The 27,105-nt window shown below is 37.6% G+C and overlaps 1 protein-coding gene across 2 annotated transcripts in view; it reads right to left on the bottom strand.

The window, feature by feature from the left end:
* DOCK11 (dedicator of cytokinesis 11) overlaps positions 1-27,105 on the bottom strand; it is a 193,349-nt gene that overhangs the window by 6,325 nt on the left and 159,919 nt on the right. For both annotated transcript variants that reach the window (XM_054472262.2, XM_054472263.2), the window contains 4 exons: positions 19,638-19,744; positions 11,279-11,401; positions 6,378-6,491; positions 5,690-5,836 (listed from right to left, as the gene is read on the bottom strand). In XM_054472262.2, the coding sequence (XP_054328237.1) occupies positions 5,690-5,836; positions 6,378-6,491; positions 11,279-11,401; positions 19,638-19,744 (491 nt within the window). The remainder of the gene's footprint in view (positions 1-5,689; positions 5,837-6,377; positions 6,492-11,278; positions 11,402-19,637; positions 19,745-27,105) is intronic.

The following is a 27,105-nucleotide window of genomic DNA, read 5'->3' as shown; positions in this document are numbered from 1 at the left end:
CCAGAATGGTAAGGGATTAACAAAGGTATTTTGTTTTAAGATACCAAATTTGTGACAATTTGTTACAGCATCTGGATTTTTTCATCCCAGCAAGACTATGCTACGTTAGCAAAAGACAATTTCCCAGAAGAAACTGGATTGTTAATAAGAAGGGGAAGATATGCTGGGAATAAATATTTTAAGAGCTAGAGGGGTAAACGTAGCTTATTGTAATCATTCCAGATATATAGTCTTATGATTTAGTATGTACTGAATCTGAAGTTCTCCAATAAAAGTCAAAACAAGATTTCAATGCAAGAGTTCTCTCTTCTAACATCATTTTAAAAATTTGATTTTGTTACAGTATCCAAAGTATTCTACACATGTTCTAGACCCATAAAATCAATCTCCAAAGGCCAGGTATTAACTTTTGTCTATTTTAAATATCCACAACTATTCTGACAATCTGTTAATTTTATAAGACAATGAATTGTGTGAGTGGTAATCATTTTTTTTTTTTTTTTTAGAATTTTCTTTTTTTTTTCTATTATTATTATTATTATTATTATTGTTATACTTTAGGTTTTATGGTACATGTGCCCAATGTGCAGGTAAGTTACATATGTATACATGTGCCATGCTGGTGCGCTGCACCCACCAACTCGTCATCTAGCATTAGGTATATCTCCCAATGCTATCCCTCCCCCCTCCCCCCAACCCACAACAGTCCCCGAAGTGTGATGTTCCCCTTCCTGTGTCCATTTGTTCTCACTGTTCAATTCCCACCTATGAGTGAGAATATGCGGTGTTTGGTTTTTTGTTCTTGCGATAGTTTACTGAGAATGATGATTTCCAATTTCATCCATGTCCCTACAAAGGACGTGAACTCATCATTTTTTATGGCTGCATAGTATTCCATGGTGTATATGTGCCACATTTTCTTAATCCAGTCTATCATTGTTGGACATTTGGGTTGGTTCCAAGTCTTTGCTATTGTGAATAATGCGGCAATAAACATACGTGTGCATGTGTCTTTATAGCAGCATGATTTATAGTCCTTTGGGTATATACCCAGTAATGGGATGGCTGGGTCGAATGGAATTTCTAGTTCTAGATCCCTGAGGAATTGCCAGCTGGAGGCATCACGCTACCTGACTTCAAACTATACTACAAGGCTACAGTAACCAAAACAGCATGGTACTGGTACCAAAACAGAGATATAGATCAATGGAACAGAACAGAGCCGTCAGAAATAATGCCACATATCTACAACCATCTGATCTTTGACAAACCTGAGAAAAACAAGAAATGGGGAAAGGATTCCCTATTTAATAAATGGTGCTGGGAAAACTGGCTAGCCATATGTAGAAAGCTGAAACTGGATCCCTTCCTTACACCTTATACAAAAATCAATTCAAGATGGATTAAAGACTTAAATGTTAGACCTAAAACCATAAAAACCCTAGAAGAAAACCTAGGCAATACCATTCAGGACATAGGCATGGGCAAGGACTTCATGTCTAAAACACCAAAAGCAATGGCAACAAAAGCCAAAATTGACAAATGGGATCTAATTAAACTAAAGAGCTTCTGCACAGCAAAGGAAACTACCATCAGAGTGAACAGGCAACCTACAAAATGGGAGAAAATTTTCGCAACCTACTCATCTGACAAAGGGCTAATATCCAGAATCTACAATGAACTCCAACAAATTTACAAGAAAAAAACAAACAACCCCATCAACAAGTGGGCGAAGGACATGAACAGACACTTCTCAAAAGAAGACATTTATGCAGCCAAAAAACACATGAAAAAATGCTCACCATCACTGGCCATCAGAGAAATGCAAATCAAAACCACAATGAGATACCATCTCACACCAGTTAGAATGGCAATCATTAAAAAGTCAGGAAACAACAGGTGCTGGAGAGGATGTGGAGAAATAGGAACACTTTTACACTGTTGGTGGGACTGTAAACTAGTTCAACCCTTGAGAAAGTTTTTATTTATTTATTTTATTTTATTTTTTATTTTATTCAGTGGAAGGGAAAAGGAGATAAGGTAACCTACTAACTTCTTTGAGACCAAGTGAGGAACATTGCCATTATAATTGTGTTTCCAATAAAGGGGGTCTTCATTCTTCTTTTTAAAAATCACTTACTTCTGATTATAAAGAAGTTACAGGAATCTATTTGGAGACTACAGAAACATATGAAGAAATTAAAAATTACTGTAATTGGCCAGGCATGGTGGCTCATGCCTGTAATCCCAGCATTTTAAGAGGCCGAGGCGGGCGGATCACTTGAGGTCAGGTGTTTGAGACCAGCCTGGCCAACATGGTGAAACCTTGTCTCTACTAAAAACACAAAAATTAGCCGGGCGGGGTGGCATGAGCCTGTAGTCCCAGCTACTCAGGAGGCTGAGGCAGGAGAATCACTTGAGCTTGGGAGGCGGAGGTTGCAGCGAGCCAAGATTGTGCCACTGCACTCCAGTCTAGGCGACAAAGTGAGACTCTGTCTCCAAAAAAAAAAAAAAAAAAATTACTGTAATCCTACTACCCAGCAATGACCATTATTCACATTTTTATATATTTCCTTCTCATCTTTCTTCTATGCATATGTATTCAGAAAATTGAGGTCAGACTAAACATTGTTTTGATTGTGCATTATGTGAATTACACCTCAATAAAAACACAGGTATTATAGTTTATTTATTTATTTTTGAGATGGAGTCTCGCTCTGTTGCCCAGGCTCAAGTGCAGTGGTGTGATCATGTCTCACTGCAGCCTCAGCCTCCCGGGCTCAAGTGATCCTCCCACTTCAGCTTCCCATGTAGCTGGGACCACAGACACGCACTACCACACCTGGCTAATTTTTAAATTTTTTTGTAGAAATGAGGTCTCCCTGTGTTGCTGAGGCTAGCTTGGAACTCCTGGGCACAAGTGATCCTCCTGCCTCAGCCTCCTAGTGTTGGGATTATAGGCATGAGCCACCATGTCTGGCCAATAGTTTATACTATAGTCACTGACATTACTTTTAATGGCTGTATGGATAAACATGACTTATTGGACCATTCTCTCATTAGTGGAGACAGGCTGTTTTCCAACTTTTTGCTATTGTAAATAATGTTCTGATGAACATCCTTGTATTTAAAACTGTGTGCATTTATTTCTGATTTTTTCCTTAGGATAAATTCCTAGAAAAGAAATTGCTTAGTTAAAAGATTACATGGGGCCAGTTGCAGTAGTTCATGCCTGTAATCCGAGGGCGTGGGAGGCCAAGACGGGAGGATTGCTTGAGCACAGGAGATTGAGACCAGCCTGGGCAACATAGCAAGACCTTGTGTCTAAGAAACATAAAAAAATTAGCTGGGGTATGGTGGTAACACACCTGTAGTCCCACCTATTCAGGAGGCTAAGACAGGAGGATTGCTTGAACCCAGGAGTTTGAAACCAGCCTGGGCAACATAGTGAGACCCCGTCTCTACAAAAAAAAAAAAAAAAACCCATAAGAAACAAAAATAAGCCAGGTGTGGTGGTGCACACCTGTAGTCCCAGCTACTCAAGAGGCTGAGATGGGAGGATCGCTTAAGCCCAGGAAGTCAAGGCTGCCGTGAGCTGTGATCGTGCCACAGCACTCCAGCCTGGGCAACAGAGCCAGACCCTGTCTCGAAAAAAATTAAAAGCGGCCAGGCGTGGTGGCTCAGGCCTGTAATCCCAGCACATTGGGAGGCTGAGATAGGTGGATCACTTGAGGTTAGGAGTTCGAGACCATCCTGGCCAACATGGTGGAACCCCATCTCTACTAAAAATACAAAAATTAGCCAGGTGTAGTGGTGAGCGACTGTAATCCCAGCTATTAGGGAGGCTGAGGTGGGAGAATTGCTTAAATCCAGGAGGCGGAGGTTGCAGTGAGCCAAGATGGCACCAATGCACTCCAGCCTGGGTGACACAGCAAGACTCTGTCTCAAAAAAAATAAAATAAAATAAAAAGGAAAGAAAAAAATGTACATCTTGATAGATTCATATGGACACTTACAAATCTCTCATGCTTTTTAATGTCTAGGTGGTTATATCCATTATATGGGTAATACCACCATTTCTTTAACCATATGGACATTTAGACTGCTTCCAGGTTTTTGCTATATAAATTTTGTGGCAGTGAACAACTTTAAACATATATATTTATATGTGTACATCTACAAGATAAAATGTTAAATGTGAAATTGTTGGGTCCAAGGACACATACATTTAAAATATTGGAAGATATTGCCAAACTCCTCTTCAAATTGCCTTTGCCCTTAAGCAGATTTTGTTCTTTGGCAAGGGAAAAGAGTATTTTTAATTTTTATTTTCACACATTGAGAAAACAATAAATATATTTTCAAAGCCGGAACTGCTTATTATGTCTGTTGCCTATGGGGAACTACTACGATACATAACAAACATCAGGAGTCCAGCCACCTGATAGTGGTTTGTCGCTAGCATTCTTTGGCCCAGTTTTCAGAGGCAGAATAAGGTAGAAAACTGCATGTTGCACAGAAAGTCTGACTTTTCATTACCTTTCCATTTATACAGTAATCAATATTGTGGGAACAAGTCTTACACTATCTGGTTGCAAGGGGAGAAAATCTTCTGTTGTCTCAATTCAACGAAACAACAAAATATTGAAACTGATAAGGAAAGAAGTGGAGAGTGTTTGCCATATATTACGTTGAAACTACCACCAAATCTATGTTTAAATGTCTTAGGCATATGTTTAAGATAAAGTCATCTCCAAGAGATATATGTAAGTAGACAAAGTGAAGAGATTATTTTCGTGGTAGACAATGAGGTGTCTTTACAATAGCCATGGGCTTTTTCACTCTGGTAATGCTTCCTGCTAGCTTTTAAGTGTTCTGCATAGCACTGTGCATATCATAGTCACTCAGTAAATATCATTGTGGATACAAATCTTGAACTTTATATGTCCTTCCTACCCTTAAAAATCAGTTCTAAGTCTGGGCACACCCAAGGCAACTAAGGACAGTCAGGCATTCCTACAGTGCTTCCCCCAAATCCTGTCTATAGGGAACTACGCATTTCCTAGGAAAGGGCCTCTCTTGCTATAATATAAGCCTTCTCACTATGCCTTGGCAGGACCTGTGGGATGGATAACCTTTAGAGCAAGGCTCAAGGATCTCTCCTAAACCTGTTTCACTGCAAATGTTAACTACAGTCACTATTACTGAACTAAGGATATCTTAGAATAAAATGTGTGCCCCAAGATAATTTTAATCATGATGTAACGGAGAATCATGATGTACAATAGCGTTTACAATAATATCTAACCCTTAGTGAGCATGCTAGCTTGCTATTATTAGTGAATGCCTTTTATGTACCAGGAAAGCGATTATACTTTCCATATATTAACTCATTTAATCCATACAACAACCTCATGAAGAAAATACTACTATTATTATCTCCATTTTATTACTAAGAATGAAGCACAGAGAGTTAAGTACCTTCCCCATGGTCACACAGGTAGTGAGTGGCAGAGAGTAAAGATTTGAAACTTGGTATCTCTGACTCCAAAGCCCCTGTTCTTTCTTTTATTATCTGGAAAGCTCTATTTTCATGCTTCTCTACCAGTTAAAAAAGGAAAAAGTCAGGAGCAATGTACAATGCCTAGAACTAACAAATAATGATTTCAAAATGTAGGGTATGTGTTACCTTGTCTGAATCCTGAATTATTTTGACATTCTCCGTACCAAACTTTTCACCATAAAGTTTAACAAGTCTCAAGGAAATTTCTGAGAGGCCAGTGAGCTTTGGTTCTTTATAGATGTACTCCTTTCCATCTTCTTCTTCAAAAAAAGACTGTTATAAAGTTAAACAAATAATAACTTATAAATAATATGAGCAAACACAACATTTAAAGAAAATCTACTAAATAACTAGTAATAATATATTTGAAATAAATTTTGAATAATATTACTAAAAGTCCCATGCTTGTATTTACCCTTTTAATTTCAAATACATGAGAATTTTCAAATTCCTGGTAATTTTCAAATTTATAATCACATAAACATATGGCCTGAGGAAGATTTCCAAACTAGGTTTTTTCCTTTCCTGTACACTTACCTGTTTTTTATTTAAAAGTTTTAACTTCTATATATTTAATATGTACTTTAAAAAGCTTAACAGAAAATGAAACTGACAGAAATCAAAACCTTCTCTGTTGTATTCTGACCTGAAGGGTTTAGATATGAGAACCAAAGTGAACTTTATACATACAAAAGAGGCTCCCTGATGTTGTAATAGGCACTCTATCTGGATAGAATCCTAGCTGCTATAGTAAACTAGTAATTCAAAGGTGAAGGTTTAAAAAGGAAAACTTTATGAACTCAAGTACACTTACTTGGCCATAAAAGGCAACTCTGAAGAAAGTGCCTAAAAGTCTCTTTTTTGTATGCATAACTTCCAGAATTTTTGTGTAAGCTCCATGAAGAGTTCTATAAACTTGAGTAAGTTTCTGAAACATAAAAATATACAAATCAGCTTTGTTTTTTGTTTAATTACTAAATGTCTTCAAGATGAATGTATAAGAATAAAAAGCACCAGTATATTCTTTTCAAAATGGTCTTGGTGGGGCCATTCATACTCATCCCCCTTTGTAACAATCAGACAAAGTCCTCAACAACTTTAGGTCTAAGGGTAGAACTTAAAATGGTAAAATAACACTGTATTTCTTTTTAAAAGAAATTTCTTCTAAAAAAAAAAAGGGGTGGGGATACATGTGCAGAATATGCAGGTTTGTTACATAGATATATGTGTGCCATGGTGGTTTGCTGCACCTATTGGCCCATCCTCTAAGTTCCCTCCCCTCACCCCCTACCCCACAACAAGCCCTGTGTGTGTTGTTCCCCTCCCTGTGTCCATGCGTTCTCATTGTTCAACTCCCACTTATGAGTGAGAACATGCGGTATGTGGTTTTCTGTTCCTCAATAACAATGTATTTCTTAACATCATGCTTCATTTCATTCACATCTCAATGGAAATTTTAAATTTTGAAATACTGTATTATCAACTACTATTTTCTACAGGGTCGGAATATTTTTAACTGAAAGGGCAGCCAAATGCTTTGCTTGAGCCCTCAGGTAGAGAGCTATGAGAATAAACAATCCATGTATTTAAAAAGGAAAATAAAATGCAAATATAAAAATAAGCAATGGTGTAAGCTGCAGTGAGGGCTGCTTTTATGCAAGTTCACAGATATTTCCAAAGGATATGTTTTTCTGCACTTCCAGAAAAAGAGAGCACATTGTACAAAGAACATTATCAAAAATGTGAAAGACGACCTACAGAATGGAAGAAAATATATGCAAATCACAGATCTGATAAGGGTTTAGTACCCAGAATATTTAAGGACTTCTTACCACTCGACAACAAAATATATGCAAACCAATTTTTAAAATGGGCAAATGACCTGAATAGACATTGCTCCAAAGAAGATGTACAAGCAGCCAAGAAGGACACGAAAAGACACTCAATCTCACTGTCATTAAGGAAATGCAAACCAAGACAATGAGGTGCCACTTCACATGCACTAGGATGGATTTTATAAAACAAAATAAAACAAACAGAAAATAACAAATGTTGGTAAGGATATGAAGTAAAAGGAATCCTAGAACACTGATGATTGAAATGTAAAATGGTACAGCCGCTGTGGAAAACAGCTTCGTGGGTCCTCAAAAAGTTAAACACAGAATTCCAAATGATCCAGCAATTCTACTCCCTAGTATATATTCAAGAGAACTGAAAATATATATCCACACAGAAACTTGCACATGAATGTTTACAACAGCACTATTCATAATAGACAAAAGGTGAAACAACCCAAATGTCCATCAATGGATGAATGGATAAACAATCTGCAGTATATCCATACAATGGAATCTTACTCAGCCATAAAAAAGAATGAAGTTCTGATATATGCTACAACTGATACATGAACCTCTAAATATTATGCTAACAGGCCAGGTGCGGTGGCTCACGCCTGTAATCCCAGCACTTTGGAAAGCTGAGACAGGTGGATCACTTGAGGTCAGGAGTTTGAGACCAGCCTGGACAACATGGTGAAACCCCATCTCTGTTAAAAATACAAAAATTAGCTGGGAGTGGTGGCGTGCGCCTCCCAGCTACTTGGGAGGCTGAGGTGTGAGGATTGCTTGAACCCAGGAGGCGAAGGTTGCGGTGAGCTGAGATCACACCACTGTACTCCAACCTGGATGACAGAGTGAGACTCTGTCTCAATTAAAAAAAAATTATGCTAACTGAAAGAAGCCAGACATAAAAGGTCACATATAATATTACAGGTTGAGTATCCCTTATCTGAAATGCTTTGGACCAGAAGTATTTGAGATTTTGAAATATTTGCATTGGACTTACCAATTGAACATGTCTAATCTGAAAATCTGATATCCAAAATGTTCCAATGAGCATTTCCACTGAGCACCATGACCATGCTCAAACAGTTTCAGATTTGGGAGCATTTATGATTTCGAATTTTCAGATTAGAGAGGCTCAATCTATATTCCTTTTATATGACATATCCAGAATAAGCAAATTCAGAAAGCAGGTTAAGTGGTTATTGGAAAATGGGAGTGGGGTGGGGAATAATTACTTAATGGGTATGGAGTGTTTTTCTGGGTAGATGAAAAAGTTTTAAAACTAGAAAGAGGTGGTGGGTGCACAACACTGTGAATATATTAAATGCCACTGATTTCTATACTTTAAAATGGTTAATTGTATGTTATATAAATTTCACCTCAATAAAAAAGGAAAAACACACAAACTTCTTTCTCTAAAATTCCTCCCATATTATCTTTTATAATTGAGCTCAATTGGAGGGAAATCTTCCTTACCTTGGCTGCTATCTCTGATAGTTTTCAGCCCATTCCATAGAGATACACTGAAAAAGTATGCATCAGTGTTCTACTTTTTGGTTTTGTTTTGAGATTGGATCTTGTTCTGTAGCCAAGGCTAGAGCGCAGTGTCTCAATCATAGCTCACTGCAGCCTCAATCTCCTGGACTTAAGCAATCCTCCTACCTCACTCTCCCAAGTGGCCGGGATCACAGGCGTGCACTACCACGCTCCAGCTACATCAGTCCTAAACACGATTACTTCATCTATACAGAGTGCTAGGGGATTTATACAGACCCTTACACCCCTCCAAGGAAATAGGAGTAGTTCCCCTGTAGAAAACATCATTTCCTTTAATGTGTAGAGAAGATATATTTTTATTTCTTCCCTGTTGGTTGGCTAAGCAGCAAAAGGCTCCCTGGGTTTCTAACAGCCAGAACTTCCTTCATCCTAAGAGTCAGAAAATGGGGACTTTATTTTGAAATTACTACAAAGGTTCTTCAGATGTAATGCTTTGATAGGAGGGGTAATGGCAAATATAGTTTTGTCTCATAGGCTATTCTTTGCCATCTGTATGACCTATACTTGACTTCAGCTTATTAATATATTCACTTGAATTCTACTATGAGTTTTCAGGCATGCCCCATATACACCAAAAGTATGGCAGAGAGAGGAAGACCTAGAATCTGGGAAGAAAAAGTGAGTTTGATCAGAGCCAGTTTGGAGGAGAGATGAAAACACTACTCAGATTATATTAAATCTATGTGTGTTCACTCTTAGAAACTATGGCAACAAGGAAAGGCCTAACTGCTTTATTTAAGAATAAATTGCCAGGCCGGGCGCAGTGGCTCACGCCTGTAATCCCAGCACTTTGGGAGGCCGAGGTGGGCGGATCATGAGGTTAAGAGATTGAGACCATCTTGGCTAACACGGTGAAACCCCGTCTCTACTAAAAATACAAAAAAAAAATTAGTCGGGCACGGTGGCGGGCGCCTATAATCCCAGCTACTCAGGAGGCTGAGGCGGAGCTTGCAGTGAGCCGAGATAGCGCCACTGCAGTCCGGCCTGGGCGAAAGAGCAAGACTCCGTCTCAAAAAAAAAAAAAAAAAAAAAAAAGAATAAATTGCCTTGCTTTTTAAAAATGGCTTGAATCCTAAATCATCCCTTCCCAGCACGGTAGCAATAGAAATTATGATATGGACTAAGAGACTTGAATATTTAAAAAATCCTGTTTAGTGCTGGTGGCAATTGCTGTTCATTATACTACTATTCTTTATTAACTATACTTTATCAATAGTTTATCTGGCAAGTCAAAATTTTAAAATTCTCATAATAGGGCTATTACTAGTGTATTATTACCTACCCCACTGTCATTTGCCAGCACCTTTAGTCTCTCCGCTAAATTATAAAGAATAGAATCATGTCTATGCCTCTTCCCTGGGTAACATGGAAATTTGACAGCTTTTTAAAGTGAAGGTTTAGTGAAAACAACACTGATTATTTTATGCTCTGAGAGGAAGAGGGGAGGTTGCTAGATGAAAATATTTTCAGGCCGGTCACAGTGGCTCACGCCTATAATCCCAGCACTTTGAGAAGCTGAGGCGGGAGGATCACTTGAGGTCAAGAGTTCGAGACAAGCCTGGTCAACATGGTGAAACCCTGTCTCTACTAATAATACAAAGATAGCGGGGCGTGGTGGTGCATGCCTGTAATCCCAGCTACTTGGAAGGCTGAGGCAGGAGAATTGCTTGAACTCGGGAGGCAGAGGTTGCAGTGAGCCAAGATTGCGCCACTGCACTCTAGCCTGGGCAACAGAGCGAGACTCCATCTCAAAAAAAAAAATTTTTTTTTTTCAGAACCACTGGTCTAATTTAAATCTCAGTTTCTATTTTGGATCTTTTACCCTTAATTTCATTTGGAAAACATAAATGAATATAAGGTAGGATGTTTTAAGTTTTACTTTATTTTCTTTTCATAAGCAGGACCAGAGGAAGTTTTATGTTGTTTTTAATTGACACATAATAACTGTACATATTTATGGGGTACAATTTATGGGGGAAATGTTGTTTCCATACATGCCAACATTGTGTAATGATCAAAACAGGGTAATTAGTAAATGTATCATCTCAAACACTTATCATACCTTTGTGGTGAAAACATTAAAAAATCTTAGGATTTAACAGCATTTTTAGGGATTGTCACTTTGAAATTGGACAAATGTGTCAAAATGATAGACTATCTATACTCTATGATAAAATACAAAAGTCATAATCTAATGAACCTTATATTCTTCAGAGGACACAAGTCGAATAATAGTAACAGAACTATATTACTGTTTTCCCTAAAACCAAAATAAAGTACATAAGTCAAAGATAAAAATGTTCAAATTGCCTACCTCAAACTCACGACGTTTCTCATAAATTGGAATGATCAACTTGGAAATCTCAGAAATTATTTCATAACGTTCTGCCTTCCATAAGCCATCCACACATTGTTCTAGCAACTCCAGCAAGACCTCCTGCATTAAGAGAAAAATCCAATTAGGAATTAAAAATAGTTTTAGAGTTTCGGACAAATAAATTTTGAAGCATTTCAAGTTGGTAGAAAACAAACAGATGGTACTAAATTCAATGAGATGCACAAAAGGAACATACTTGTGTGACAATATTTTCTAAATCAAATATTTAAAATATTTAAAGTTAAAAACATTCTTAAAAATATAAAATTGATGTTAACAATAGTAAACTATGATTATTTTGTTTATTCACATAATGAAGATGTTAACTATAGTTGTAAACATGAACACATCGAGAAAGAATATTTTTAAAAAGGGAATATATTGTTTGTTCCAAATTGAGGATGTCTGAATGTCTAACATCCATTTTTTTATATTAAAACAATATTTACCCATATTAGTCTTAAAAAATTTTGACAACTTTTTCAAGCTATTGTGTTGGTGATTTAGGTGTTTATTATAATGATTCGATTTTTTTTTAAATTTTTTTAGTTTTTATTTTTGTGGGTTGGTATTAAAATGACTCAGTTTTGATAAAGAACACTTCCCGACTGATGGTTCTAAAATTACTGAGAATGATAGGATAACAGCTCAAAATAGAGATCACCAGCCCTGCCAGAGTAACAGTTGCTATAAAACTCTTTTGTGAACCTTCATCTCATGTTCTCAACGATGAAAACATGAAGCCAATTACTGATGCTACCTATAAGTCATAACAGCTTGTTTCTATCTTAAAGAGATGCACTTCAAACCTGTAGAACTGATTCCTAAAACAGCTCTTCCTGTGTGTCCTTTAGAAAATCGAATTCATCTTCTAGCTCTTACACCTGTGTTTCCTATCGCGCCAGTGGCAATATCCTATAGACCCTTAGGTAGCAAACTAAGCACAGTTTTGACTTTATCGTCTGTTATGGGTTGAATTGTGTCCCCCAAAAAGATAAGTTGAAGTTGTAACCCCAAGTACCTCAGAACGTGACCCTATTTGAAAATAGAGTCATTGCAGATATGATCGTTTATGATGAAGCAATACTGGAGTAGGGTGGGCCCTAATCCAATATGACTGGTATCTTTATATGAAGACAGAGACACACAGGGAAAACACCATGAGACTACAGAGGCAGAGACTGGAGTGATGCAGCCACAAGTCAAGGGAAGTCAAGGAACAACTCTTACCACCAGAAGACAAAGAAGGCTTCTACCCAGAGTCTTAGAGGGAGCATGGCCCTGAAAACAATTTGACTGCATATTTCTAGACTCTAGAACTGTGAGACAATAAATTTCTCTTGTTCTAAGCCACCCAATTTGTGGGTACTTTGATATTGCAGTCTTAGTGCTACAGCCTGAATGTTTCTGTGTACTCAGAATTCGTATGTTAAAATCCTAACCCCCAGGGGGATGGTATTAGGAGGTGGAGACTTTGGGAGATGACTAAGTCATGAGGGCAGAGCCCGCATGAATGGGATTAGTACCCTAATAAAAAGAGAGTTAGTTCACCCTCTTCCACCACGTAAGGGCACAGTGAGAAGATACCATCTATGAACTAGGAAGTCGATCCTCACCAGATACCAAGTCGGCTAACACCTTTATCTTCACCTACTCAGCTTCCAGTATAGTGAAAAATACATTTCTGTTGCTTATAACCTACCCAGTCTCTGGTATTTTGTTATAGAAGCCCAAATAGGCTCAGATATCTATGAAACTATTACACCCTCTTTCTTTACTCATTCTCTAATGAGTTCATCACCAAGTCCTGCCAGTTTTATTTCCTAAATATTTCTCAAATCTGACCCTTTCTCTCCATTTCTCTCATTGCTAAGGTGCAAAATTTCACTATTTTTTTTCTTAATTTATCTTCCTGCCTCCAGTCTTAGCCCTTTCAAATACATCTTCCACACATCTGCCATAGGGTTCTGATTAAAACGCAAACCTGAACGTGCCACTCTCCCTTTCTTAAAATCTGGCAATGGCTCCGCATCACTCACAGAACAATGGACACGCTCCTTCATGTGGCACATAAAGCTTGCAATGATGTGGCTGATACTTCCATAATCTTATCATTCATCATACCAAACTTTGTACTTTATGTTATAACAACAGTGAACTACTAGCAGTTTCCCTGAAGCACAATGGTGTGTCTTAGCTTTATGTCTTTGTTCAGGCTGTGGCCCTCCTCCCTTTAATCCCTTCTACTTGGTTAATCTCTTTAAAACACTTTAGGTATCACCTTTTCCAGGATCCTTCTCCTTATCAATATAGGGTAGGCAAGACACTACACATCTTTTTTTCTATTTCACTAACTTTTTGGTAAAGATTTATCACTATATTTGTACATTATTTACATATTATCTACATATCTGACTTTTCCAATAGGCTGTGATTCTTTGAGAGTAGGGACAATATTTTACTTACATTGGCTTTTCCAGTAATTATTTTAGTGTCACTGGATAGTATATGTGAAATAAATGTTGCCACTTGAATAAAAGATCTGTATATTAACATCTGCTAGCCAAATTAAGATTTCCAGCAATTTTGGGACAAACATTGGGGGAATTAAAAATAAGGTGCACACTTAGTATAAATTATCCCAGGAATGTAAAGTTAGGTTACAATTAGAAAAAAAAATGTAATATACAACCTCATAAACTGAATAAAAGAGAAAAATTCTATCTCTTTCAACAGATGCAGGAAAAAAGCATTTACAACACTCAACGCCCATTCATGATATTTAAAAAGAACTCAAGAAACAAAGAATAGAAGAGATCTTCCTCAATCTGATAAAGGGCATTTACTAAAAACCTAAAGGCTAGACATGTTTCTCCTAAGATTGAGAACAAGTTAGAATGTCTGCTCTCACCACTTCTATCCAACATTATGCTGAAGGTTCTAGCCAGTACAATAAGGCAAGATAAAGAGAAAAGGCATACAGGATTAGAAAAAGTAAAATTGTTCCGTGCATATGGCATAATTGTATATGTAGAAAATCCTAAAAAACATACAAACTACGAAAACTAATAAGCAGATTTAGTAAGGTTGCAGGACATAAGATCAACATACAAAATCAATTATATTTCTATATACTAGCAACAACATATTAAAAAATAAATATATAAAAGCAAACAATATTATTTACAATAGCATCAAAACATTACATATCTACCAATAAATCTAACCCAAGACTTCTACCCTAACAACTATAAAATATTATTGGCAGTTAAAGATAACCCAAATAAATATCCATTGATTGAGAAATTCAATATTGTTAAACTCTCCATTCTCAGGCTATTTTGAGGAAATAGAAAAGATGATTCTAAAGATTATATGGAAATTCAAAGGATGTAGAATAGCCAAAACAACTTTGAGAAAGAATAAAGCTGGAGGGCTAACACTACTTGATTTCAAGACTTAAGTTATAGTAATCAAGTGTGATATTGGCATCAAGATGGGCAAACAGATCAGTGGAAGAGAACTGAGAATCCAGAAATAGCCCACATAAATATGAAGAACCGAACTTTTGACCAAGGTGCCAAAGTAAATTCAATGTGACAAAAGGAAAGTCTTGTTTTTCCCCAAATGGTACGTCTTAAAAAAAAAAAAAAAAAAAAAAACTGTCTTAAAAAAAAAAGAGCTTTGACCTCTATTTCATTCCACAAATGAACTTTAAATATATTACAGACCTACACAAAACTCGGAAACAAAGTTTCTAGGAGAAAACACAGGACAACACTATCAGGATCTTGAGGTAGGCAAAGATTTTTGGGACCAGATACAAGAAGAACAAATTATTATAAAATAACAAACTGGATTTCATCAATTACAACCAAAACCAAAATTTTCTGCTCAACCACAGACTCAATTAAGAAAGTGAATGGTCAAGTCAGAAGCTGGTAAAGAAATATACAGCACATACATCTTGACAAAGGATTTATATCCAGGAAAGAACTCCCACAAAACAACAATAAAAAGTAAGCAATGTGATTTCTAAAATGGATAAAAGACAAACATTTCACAAAAGAAAATATAAAAGAGGCCAAGGAACACCTGAAAAAGTGGTAGACATCATCGGTTATTAGGGAAATACAAATAAAAGCCACAATGAGATGTTGATTCACACCTAATATTAATAGAATGGCTAAAATTTAAAAAGATCAGCAATATCAGATGCTAGGGAAGATGTAGGGCAACTAGAACTCTCATCTACTACTGGCAAACAGTATAAAACGGTCCAACCATTTTGAGAAACTCTTTGGAAATTTCTTAAAAGTTAAATATATATCTTCCCTAGGATTCAGCAATGCTACTCCTAGGTATTTACCCAAGAGAAAAAAAGCATATGTCAACAATAAGTCATAGATAGGAATGTTTAAAGCAGACTTATTCATAACAGCCTGAAACTGGAAACAATTCAAAATCCATCAACTGAATGGATTTAAAATTTGTATATAAAGACAAAGAACAAACTTTTGATATACCCAACAATATGAATGAATCTCAAAAACATTAGGTTGAACAAGAGAAGCCAGATAAAAAAAGGTACATATTGAATGACTGATTCCATTTTTATGCCATAAAAACTAATTCATGGTGATAGAAATCAGATGGTGGAGGTGGGGAGCCTGACTGGAAATGGGCACAAGGGAACCTTTCCCGAAGGAATGGGCATGTTCTATTTTTTGTTTCTGATGGTAGGTTACATGGGTGTATACAACTGTCAAAATTCATCAAATTGGTTAAGATTTTATTACATATTAATTATATCATTTTTATTTTTATTTTTGAGACACAGTCTCGTTCTGTTGCCCAGGCTGCAGTGCAGTGGCATGATCTTGGCTCACTGCAACCTCTGCCCCTGGGGTTCAAGAGATTCTTGTGCCTCAGCCTCCTGAATAGCTGGGATTACAGGCCTGTGCCACCACGCTTGGCCAATTTTTATATTTTTAGTGGAGACGGGGTTTCACCATGTGGGACAGGCTGGTCTTGAACTCCTGGCCTCAAGTGATCTGCCTGCCTTGGCCTCCCAAAGTGCTGGAATTACAGGCGTGAGCCACCATGCCCAGCCCAATTATATATTAATTATATGTTTAAAATCTATTGCAGGGGCACATGTCATCAGGACCTCCTGAGGTGGTGTCATGCAGAAAAAAATAACTGTTGCAAATCAAGTCAGAAATACATTTTTGGAAACAAGTTACATTGCATTATTACCGGTTTAAGTCACATATTTAAATACAAGCACTAAATGGACAACAGTTTGTATTTTTCATTTCAATGTAACTTCTAAATCAGTGTCAGTTTTTTTAATTGGCTAGGGTGTAAGGAAGAAGCCTTATTATGCAAACTGAAACATAAAGCGGCACTTGGTAAAACATGATTCTACCTGTATATATCAAATAGAAGTATGTATAAATTACTTGTAGAACCCAAAAGATTTCCAACAAATGTGTTTATACAGAAAACTAATTACAGTTTTTGATTATTAAGAAAAGTTATTGCTCTCCTTAAGAGTATAAAAAAGGGTCAAGCTCAAAGCCATTTCTATGAATACACTGAAGCTGCTGTTTAGAAGGCAAGGATATAAGTTCAGTTGTACTGAACCAGTTAAGCACCACGAAATCCTCTGAATCTTTCTGCTGTCAGCCTGTAAAACCTGCAGGTCTCTGGGAAATCATCTAACTAAGATCCAGAAACATGAATTAACTTGTCCAAGGCTATACAGTCAAAAATTAAGCTGGAATAAAAATTCAAGTATCTTGCATCTCTGTTATGATCAATTAATTCAGCAAATATATTTTAAGTATCTATCCTTGTAGGTTCTGAGGGTAAAAGGACACCAACTTGCATTTAAGAAATCTCACTGCCAAGTAGGTCAATGATAAAACCTGACATTATTCTCACACTTCATGACTTTTTAAGTTTTCACATGTATTGTGAAGTGACCATGATAGTATTATTGTCCTTATTTTACTGATAGGGAGACTGACTATGTAGAAATAGTAGGTAAAGCTTCTAGGTGTATCATTAATTTAACTAAATAAACCAGAGCTAAGTTGAGATTTGTGTATTTTAAAAAATCAATTCATAAAGTGTTTATGAAGTGTGTCACTGTAATTTTAATCTCATTGTTTAATACAATTTTTTAAAGAAATGTAATTTTATGGGACTATAACTTCAATCTCTTCTTTTCTGTGTTTCTTTCTTGTTTTCTATGTTCACACTCTTTGTGAACTTTTCCCCCCGGTTCAGTCCTTGATTCTCTGGTCTTCACTCGCCGTATTATGTCTAACATTCAGTCTGCTTTGGTCCTCATAAGGATATGACTTCCAGATGTGTATTTCTAACCCTAATCTCTCTCCTTAGATTCAGTTCCATATTTCTTTTTTTTTTTTCTTTTTTGAGACACAGTCTCACTTTGTCACCCAGGCTGGAGTACAGTAGAACAATCTTGGCTCACTGCAACCTCCACCTCCCAAATTCAAGTGATTCTCCTGCCTCAGCCTCCCGAGCAGCTGGGATTATAGGCAGGTGCCACCACGCCTGGCTAATTTTTGTATTTTTAGTAGAGCCATGTTGGCCAGGCTGGTCTCGAACTCCTGACCTCAGGTGATCCACCTGCCTCGGCCTCCCAAGGTACTGGGATTACAGTCGTGAGACACTGCGTCCGGCCTCAGTTCCACATTTCTAATGGCTTGATGGTTATTTCCATTTTGATAAGCTTTCAAAATCAACTCACCTATAAAATGAAATTCATCACTTTTCCTGCAAAACCATCCATCTATCATTTCTCCTTAACCTCCAAACCTGAAATCTTAGAGCTACCTTTGACCCTTCCCCTCCCACAGCCAGCAAATCATCATCTTTTCCTCACACTGTTTCCTGAATCTTTCACTACCCTGGTTTAAGCCTTAACTACTCGTATCTGGATAATTAGGGTAGCCTTCTCTCTAGCCCCTGCCTCTAGCTCCTATCCCTGTATCTTCAATACATCTCCTACATCATCACCAACTTAGCCTTCCCTCTTCCTTGCTTTCATGTAGTCATTATCCTGCTCAAAAATCTTTGAGGCCAGGTGCGGTGGCTCACGCCTGTAATCCCAGCACTTTGGGAGGCCAAGGCAGGTGGATCATGAGGTCAAGAGATCGAGACCATCCTGGCCAACATGGTGAAACCCTGTCTCTACTAAAAATACAAAAAATTAGCTGAGCGTGGTGGCGGGCACCTCTTATCCCAGCTACTCGGGAGGCTGAGGCAGGAGAATGGCGTGAACTTGGGAGGCAGAGGTTACAGTGAACCAAGATTGCGCCACTGCACTCCAACCTGGCGACATAGCGAGGCTCTGTAAAAAAAAAAAAAAAAAAAAAAAAAAAAAAACTTTGATACCAATTCAATATTCTACTGAATAAAGCCCAAACATTGAAAGTTTTTCAAAATCTGGCCTCAACTAATACTCTTCTCTATGAGAACCTACTGCTATAGCCAAAAGGATCCACTCACTGTGTCTCAAACATGTCTTACACTTTCCTACCTCTTAGTCGTGGTCCCTGCTCTTCTCCTGTCTCTTAGAATGCCTTCTGGGTGTCCTCATTCTTCCAATCCCTCTCTGATCATACCTCCTCTATTTTACCTGAGCTCTAAGTCATCTTTCACCTTTGACTTTGCATGGCACATATTGTCTGTATTATTCAAATATTATTCAAAAGTCTTTTTTCCATTTCATGTACATGTATTATCTCTTCAGGTGGACCTTGGAGGTCAGGGACTAATCACATCTAATTATTTAAAGCTCCTAGGTCACCAAGTCCAAGGCCTTGCTGTTAAGTCAATGTTCAATAAATCTTTGGTTGTTGTCTGAGAGCCAAAGCTGTTTTCTATCCATGTGGCGTTTAGAGCAGAAATTTTCCATTTAAAAATACTTTTGTACATACTCTGTCTTAGCTGAAGTAAAGAGCAATGTTAACTCTATTTTTTATGGAAAAATTTCCAACATGTGTTGACTCTTTTCTAGTTATTGGGATGGTGACTCGAGGATGGCAAATGCTGTATTTGTAAAACTAGACAATGGGACCAGTTCAAAAGACAGGGCCCTCTAAACAGGAACATCTTTGCCCTGGACAGTTTTAATACTTAAAGTTCATTAACCCTTAGTTACCTTCAAAATTAGGTTAGCTGTAATAATTGTTTAATATATATGAATTTTAAGAAGTGAAATTTATATAACTGGCAATGCAGGCCCTGGAATCCTTACTTCACTATAATGGACATCCATCATCCCAGCATCTTCTTTCATTGCTCCTTCTTCATCTATATTGGGAGTAATTTTCTTGAAGGCTGAACATCCATTAGGAAATAATTCTGTGTGAATAAAAAAAATAGTGGAGTAAATTTATGAGAAAGCATTTAGTAAATAACAGTGAGCCTCACAGAGATGGGCTACTTAAAATAAACACATATTTTTGTAAGAATCAGTCTTAAGTACAATTTTCACTTACAAAAAATTTTAAAATTTGTTTCTATCTACTACATATTTTATTAGTTTCTCCCCCTACAAAGTGAGCTTAAGTTAGTTATGAATAACTTTTATTATTTGACTATGTATCATCTTCAATGGCTAGGATAGATGTTCACCTAGTGCAATCTAAACATTCTTATTTAAACTTTGATCCTGTATACATTTATGTTCTATCATCTAAACAAGAGGGCAGGCACTTTTCAGGTAACCACTAAGTGATCTTTGGTAACCATGTCTAGTGCCTAATTTCACTAAGATTTGGGAGAGGAAGTGAGATGTTGGAGAAGGTCTGGCCTAGGACTTTTAAGAGAGTCAGGAAATAAAACAGATGGCAGGGATGAAGCATCCTAGAGAAAACAGGATGGGGCACTGGAAGAACCATCACTTTTGGGGTTACGTAGACTCAGCTCTATCACTAACTGTGTGATTTTGTGCTAATGTTTATCTCCCTGGGACTATAAAAAGTTTTATCATCTGTAAAACAGGGATAATAAATAACTATGTTATGAGAATTAAATGAAATGTAAAGCGTTTAGAATGGAGCCTAGTAAGTACTCAATGAATTATTATTAGCAAATAAGCCTACCAATAAATAAACTAGCCTTCTCAAGGTAGAATAAAATAATTGCTGCCAGCTGGACTCCCGGGAAGTAGGAAGTGAACTCAAGCTGAGAACACCTGCTGTAGGCTTCTGGACCAAATTGTTACTGTCAAGCAACAGTCTAGGTGTAAAGGCCACCTCCTATAGATTCTAAACAGGGAAACATGTGTAAACATTCCTACTGTGTCTGCCTTTACCTTTATCTAAGTGGGCTGTAATTTTAGAGTTCAAGGAAAATTCTGCCTCTTTATAACATAACCATTGAAAAAGTTTCAATGATAAAGTTTCCTTCCGATAGGAGCTAGTCACACACGCACAAAAAAATGGCTGTTGCAATCTACTGTTCTACAATCTAACAGTGATACTTACAAATAATGACCTTTACTTACAACTAAGTATCTGGTAATCTTCCTGTTAGAGGTTGGGGAAGGAAGAAGGAAGGTTTAAAAAAAAATCAGACCTCATGTTGAAGAGATTTTTCAGAATTCTGGTGGAAAAGAGGTTATATATCAGGGCTTGGATTTTTCCAACTCTTCTTGTCTAAATGAAACCTAATCACTAGACATGTATCTTCTGGGTAAGATGCTTGACAGAACATGGGGTAGGAACCACGCACAGAAGTAGGAACCACACTTCTTTGAGAGAAAGATGAAAGTCTGCTAGGGGAAGAGGATTATTTTGAAATACTTGTTTTTTTTTTTTTTTTTGAGACAGAGTGTTACCCCGTCGCCTAGGCGGCAGTGCAGTAGCGTGATCATAGCTCACTCCAGCCTCGACTTCCTGGACTCAAGCCATCCTTCTGCCTCAGCCTCCCAAGTAGCTGGGACTACTGGTGCAAGCCACCACAGCTGGTGAATTTTTATATATTTTGTAGAGACCAGGTCTTGCAATGTTACCCAGGATGGTCTCAAACTCCTGAGCTCAAGTGATCCTACCCATCTCAGATTCCCAAAGTGCTAAGATTACAGACGTGAGCCACTACGCCTGGCTTTGAAATACTTTTTCAAGAAGGGAGAAATACATGGGAGTAGTCAGTGAGTTTTAATTAAGGAAGAAGGAGCCCCAGGAATGAAAGTGATATTTACTTTGACCCACCAAGCTGTAGGACCATTTTTGTTCAAATAAAGTAGTTAATAAAAGGCACTGGGCCAGGCACAGTGGCTCACGCCTGTAATCCCAGCACTTTGGGCGGCCGAGGCAGGCAGGTCACGAGGTCAGGAGATTGAGACCATCCTGGCTAACAGGGTGAAACCTCATCTCTACTAAAAAAATATATACAAAAAATTAGCTGGGTGTGGTGGCAGGCGCCTGTAGTCCCAGCTACTCGGGAGGCTGAGGCAGGAGAATGGCGTGAACCCGGGAGGTGGAGCTTGCAGTGAGCCGAGATCACCACTGCACTCCAGCCTGGGTGACACAGCGAGACGCCATCTCAAAAAAAAAATAATAATAATAAATAAAAGGCGCTGAAGATAAAACATAGCCTGCTTCGTTTTTGAAGATAAGCATGCCTAAAATGGTCTGTTACAAGACCTCTAGAGAGTTCTATTCAAAGTACTGGACCATAAAAAGATAAGGAACTTTCACCAGAATGTAAATCAATTCCTCATTTCCTTCTTCAACAAAGTCTTTCTATTAAAAGGAACAAGTCAGTTGAACAAACAGAGTGTTTAGTGACATGGTTCATTTACATTCAGGACAATACTCCTTATCTTGTAAACATGTGATAAACAGTTCTCAGACTAGCAGCTGGTCTGTGGGATACTCTTTGTGCAGTAGTGCATTAGGAGAACTTTTTGAAATGTAGAAGAAACCATCCCACTTGATCACCACTATCAAGTCAAGAGCTAGGCCGTAAAGAAGAGGGCCCAAGACTTGAGTGAAGAGACAAAGAACATAGCCTTTATTGAAGAAGACAGTCAATCCCTGAAGGCCTCAGGCAGCTAGGTCCATGACTGGGAGAAAAAAAAATCCCATCTGTTCAAAAGAGATTATTACTTTAAGTCATTTCCAAATGTAGGGCTTTTCTAGAATGCTGGGATTTAAGGGAGGATTTAAGGCACACTCCTATGCCAGAGATGAGATGAGGCTAAAAGCATCTTGCTAGAGTCTTCCGGTGTATCTTAAGTAGAAGTAGGGAAAATTATGTTTTATCTCAGGAACAAAGACATAAACACCCACTTTTGAAAGTTGTGTCTGGGTTATCTAGTGCAAAGACTACTATTGTGAATTTTCAGCTTCAGAGTCCAATATTCTTGCTAAGTGTGTTATCTTAATGCATCTGCCTGATAATGTATCTCTACCCAGAGATGACTATATTCCTCCCCCTTTTTGCTAAAGTTAACAACACCCATCAATATCCAATTATATCAGGACCCTTTGTTAGATTCTTTAAAATGCTTGGAGAAAAATCCTGATTCTTCTTAGTTCTAGAAAGATTTTCCAATGAAACAAGTTGCTGAGTCTAGAATTGGCCAGTGTACATATCCCAACAGAAGGAGGCATCTGTTTGAGGGATCTCATGTAGACCTATGCAGCCCTGTAGAAGGTGGTCCTGGAGAGTCTGCTATCAGTTTCTCTGGTATTTGACCAGGACTCTTGACCTTGCCGTTTATAGCTGTAACTTCTGTATTCCTGACTGCTGTCCTAGGGAAAGCAAGATGGAAACTGTTCAGATAGAGACCATAACCCTGAATCCAAGTTATCCCGTGAAAAAAAGTGGGAAGGGGTATGGAAGATGGGATAGCAGTGCAACCCTGGATTAAAAAGGATGGCTAGTCAGAAGAAGAAGAGCTAAGAGTCCTGAGGGGAGGATAAGAAGGGAAAAAGCTATGACTAGGAAAGAATGAGGGAATAAAAAGCTTCATGAAACTCAAGCTATTAGATCCTGGATACCACGTCTTGGGAGAGAGAGCAACATTACCCTGTAAGGAATGAAAAAAACCAGATTCTATGGGAAAGGAAATTCCTTTTTCTGGGTTGATAGGTGAATTCTTGCAGGCCTGAAGCTTTGCTGAACCTAGGATGCTGTTTGGTGGTGAAAGAATGCAGAGACTTGACTCTTGTCTTCCCTGGGGAAAACAGTTGTACCCTCTCTCAGGAAAAGAAAAACGGGAGAATGTGATCTAGAAATTTTGCGGTTCTCAAACAAAATAAAAATAAGCAAATTCTGACATTTTTTATTTTATATTTTTTGGGAGGGAGGAGAATAAATGACACTCAGTATTATCACTTTGAGGTGCCTTCAATAAAGGGAAGAGAGTAGGTGATCCCTAAGTCTCTCTGGTAGAACAAGCAAGAGCTCAGGCTGCCTGAAAGAAGTTTGAGGGTAGGGTGAGGGTGGGGGCAGGGAGTACTGCATACCTCCTTTCCCTTTTCCTGTCAGTTCAGCACCTGACACAGTGAAGAAAAGGATCTGGAAATGGTCCCTTGTGGGTGTTGTGTAGTCACCTTTGAGGGGCAAGGGCCCCTAAGCCCTTCCCTGCTTAGGCAATGATCCAATAGGACAAAGTATTTTTTTTCCTTAAAAACGCTACACAGTAGAACATCTGCTTCCAATGTGTCAACTGATGAGTAGTATTTTATTCCATCTTGATTTAAAAATGTTTTATAATGTACTTCAAGAGAAACTGGTTAGGAATTAGAGAAAACAAAACATTTTTGGCAATGGATATGTATCAGGGATTTAAAATATACTCTAATGCTCCTTCTCTCTTGGCTTCATTATCAAAGGGCACTTAATGATAGAAAACAAAGAGTTCTAAAGGTGCCCAATTATCTTTGTCAAATACGTTGGTCTTAAGTGTAAATTCAATGATTTTTTTTCAGTTCTGCACTCAAATGTATTTTTATTTACTCTGTCAATTGCCAGGTCTTATCTAGACTTCAAAAAGCTCACTAATGCTTTCTCAGAATGGATGGGAGGTTAACAGATTACAGGTTTTTTAAAAAAATAGTTTTGGGAGAACGGGTGATTTTTTGTTACATGGATAAGTCCTTTAGCAGTAATTTCTGAGATTTTGGTGTACCTGTCACCCGAGCAGTACCCAATGTGTAGTCTTTAATTCCTCCCTGGCCCCCACCCCCAGTCCCCAAAGTCCATTTTATCATTCTTATGCCTTTGCATCCTCATAGCTTAGCTCCACTTATAAGCAAGAACATACAATATTTGGTTTCCATTCCTGAGTTAGTTCACTTAGAATAATACTCAGTTTAGGTTTTTGTGTTTTAAATTGGTAGTCGACCTTGGTATAGCTAGTATAGTTGAATCAGCTAATTAAGAAAAAAAGGTGTTTTGGATCACTGAAGCTAAGTGGGGAAAACCCTGAGGACTTTTACTACTACCACTATTTTAGAATAAGGTTTTCTAATTTAGGCAAATAGAATTTTCCAGGTTTAAAAATAGATGGCATCAGCAAACCACCATGGCACATGTTTACCTATGTAACAAACCTGCACATCCTACACATGTATCCCAGAACTTAAAATAAAATAAAATTTAATTAAAAGAAATTTAAAAATAGATGACACCTATAAATACATAAATTCTCTTAAACATCATTTTTTTAAACATTCAAAACAACATTTTCTCCTCATTTAGTGAAGAGTGCTTTGATTTCTATGAAGAATAAATTCTAAAAAACCTTGAGGTTATTATAAAATATATAAATGGCTAGTTGAAAATATTATTTCCACTTCCTGAAACATATCAGTTTGGTGTTTATGCTACCTGCCTCATGCTAATATCCAGAAAAACCATAGCAAGAAATTATATTTCTAAAGCTTAAGGACTGATAATAAAGATAAATAATTCTTGATTTTTGCTTAGCTTTAATGTCTCTGCACTTGTGAAAAAAACAAAAACATTCCAGGAAATAGTTTTAATATAATTGACTATTTTCAAAATCTAAAAAGTACAGTTTTAGACTTAGTGGACATAAAAATCTTCAGATTTCTATTACTATTATTATTATTTAGATGGAGTTTTGTTCTCATCGCCCAGGCTGGAGTGCAGTGGCGTGATCTTGGCTCACTGCAACCTCCGCCTCCCAGGTTCAAGCGCTCCTGCCTCAGCCTTCCGAGTAGTTGGGATTACACTTGTGTGCCACAACGTCTGGGGTTTCACCATGTTGTCCAGGGTGGTCTCCAACTCCTGACCTCAGGTGATCACCTGCCTCGGCCTCCCAAAGTGCTGGGATTATAGGCATGAGCCACCATGCTGGCCAGATTTCTAATTAAAAAGATAAGATAATATTAACCTATTTCTCTGAAGACATACTTGAAATCACAGTACTCCGTTTAAGATTCTCCGTTTAAGTATTCCGTTTAAGAAATTTGGAATTTCAGGTGTGTAATTTCAATATTTACTTATACTGTGATTTCATATGCATACCAGTGATTTTCAAAAAAAACCCTCAAATGGGGCCTCATTTTGGTAATTAATCTCCTTCTCTGTTTACAACTCACATATGTATACTAAAAGGAGAAAATTAAAGTATATCAAACATATAGATTGTTCAAAAGAATTCCAGAGTCAGACAGAAAGTGTTAATTTAAAATATAAGTAAAACAAATCTACATTTTACTTAAGAAGAATCTTTTTTTAAAATTTTATTTATTTATTTATGTATTTATTATTTTTTGAGACAGGGTCTTGTCCTGTCACCCAGGTTGAGCAGTGTCCTGGGCTCAAGCTATGATCCTACCTCACCCTCCTTCATAGCTGGAACCACAGGCATGTGACAACATGCCCAGCTAATTTTTGTATTTTTTGTAGAGATGGGGTTTCACCATTCCTGCCAAGGCTGGTCTCAAATTCCTGGGCTCAAGTGATCCACCTACCCATGCCTCCCAAAGTGTTGACATTACAGGTCTGAGTCACCACACCCGGCCAAGAATCTTTTTAGAAAAAGATTCTCCACATGGGTGTTACATGAGGCAATCAAACACTGAGCCTCAGTGTGAAATGATAGATATATAGTTAACTGTAGGAATTCTGGAATTTAAAAATAAAACAAAATATGGTTGCGTTCCTACAGCTGAAGCCAGAGTGATATGACTCCTTTAATAAGTTGGTTTCATTTTGCCGTATTGTTACTCATTCCACTGCCTTAAAGGAAGTAGCTTGGACATTGAGATAGAGATTTCTTGGTTGCCAGCTCCATTGCCAATCAATGTTTAAACCTAACTCAACTGGGTTACTATTTGAGCAGATGCAGTTTGTTCAACAATACTGTTGAGCAGTAGCCAACAATACTGTTTATGGAAAGGGACACTTCCAAGTAGATTTCCTGAATTAGGAATCTTAAATTAGGAATCCAGGGCTGCTGGACCTGAAGCCCTTCAAGAGTATGACTCCCTTTTAGTACCCAGGTATCACTGCACTAAAGTGGCTGGAGAGACATAGTCTATGGGCAGTTGGTGATGTTAAGACACATGACGGGGAAACAAATAATCTGTGTTATCCCGACTTGAGCCTTGAGAAGAATTTAATTTGTGGCAGTCTTCCAGGGAGGGACAGTCTTGGAAAATAAACACTGGGCATCAGGCCTGGCCCTGTACTTTTTTTTTTTTTATATATTATATTTTATTTTAAAATAGGTACAG

The sequence above is a fragment of the Pongo pygmaeus genome, chromosome X (assembly GCF_028885625.2).
Source record: "Pongo pygmaeus isolate AG05252 chromosome X, NHGRI_mPonPyg2-v2.0_pri, whole genome shotgun sequence".
NCBI lineage: Eukaryota > Metazoa > Chordata > Mammalia > Primates > Hominidae > Pongo > Pongo pygmaeus.
The sequence above is the reverse complement of the archived record's forward strand: the minus strand, read 5'-3'. Positions and strand labels throughout refer to the sequence as shown.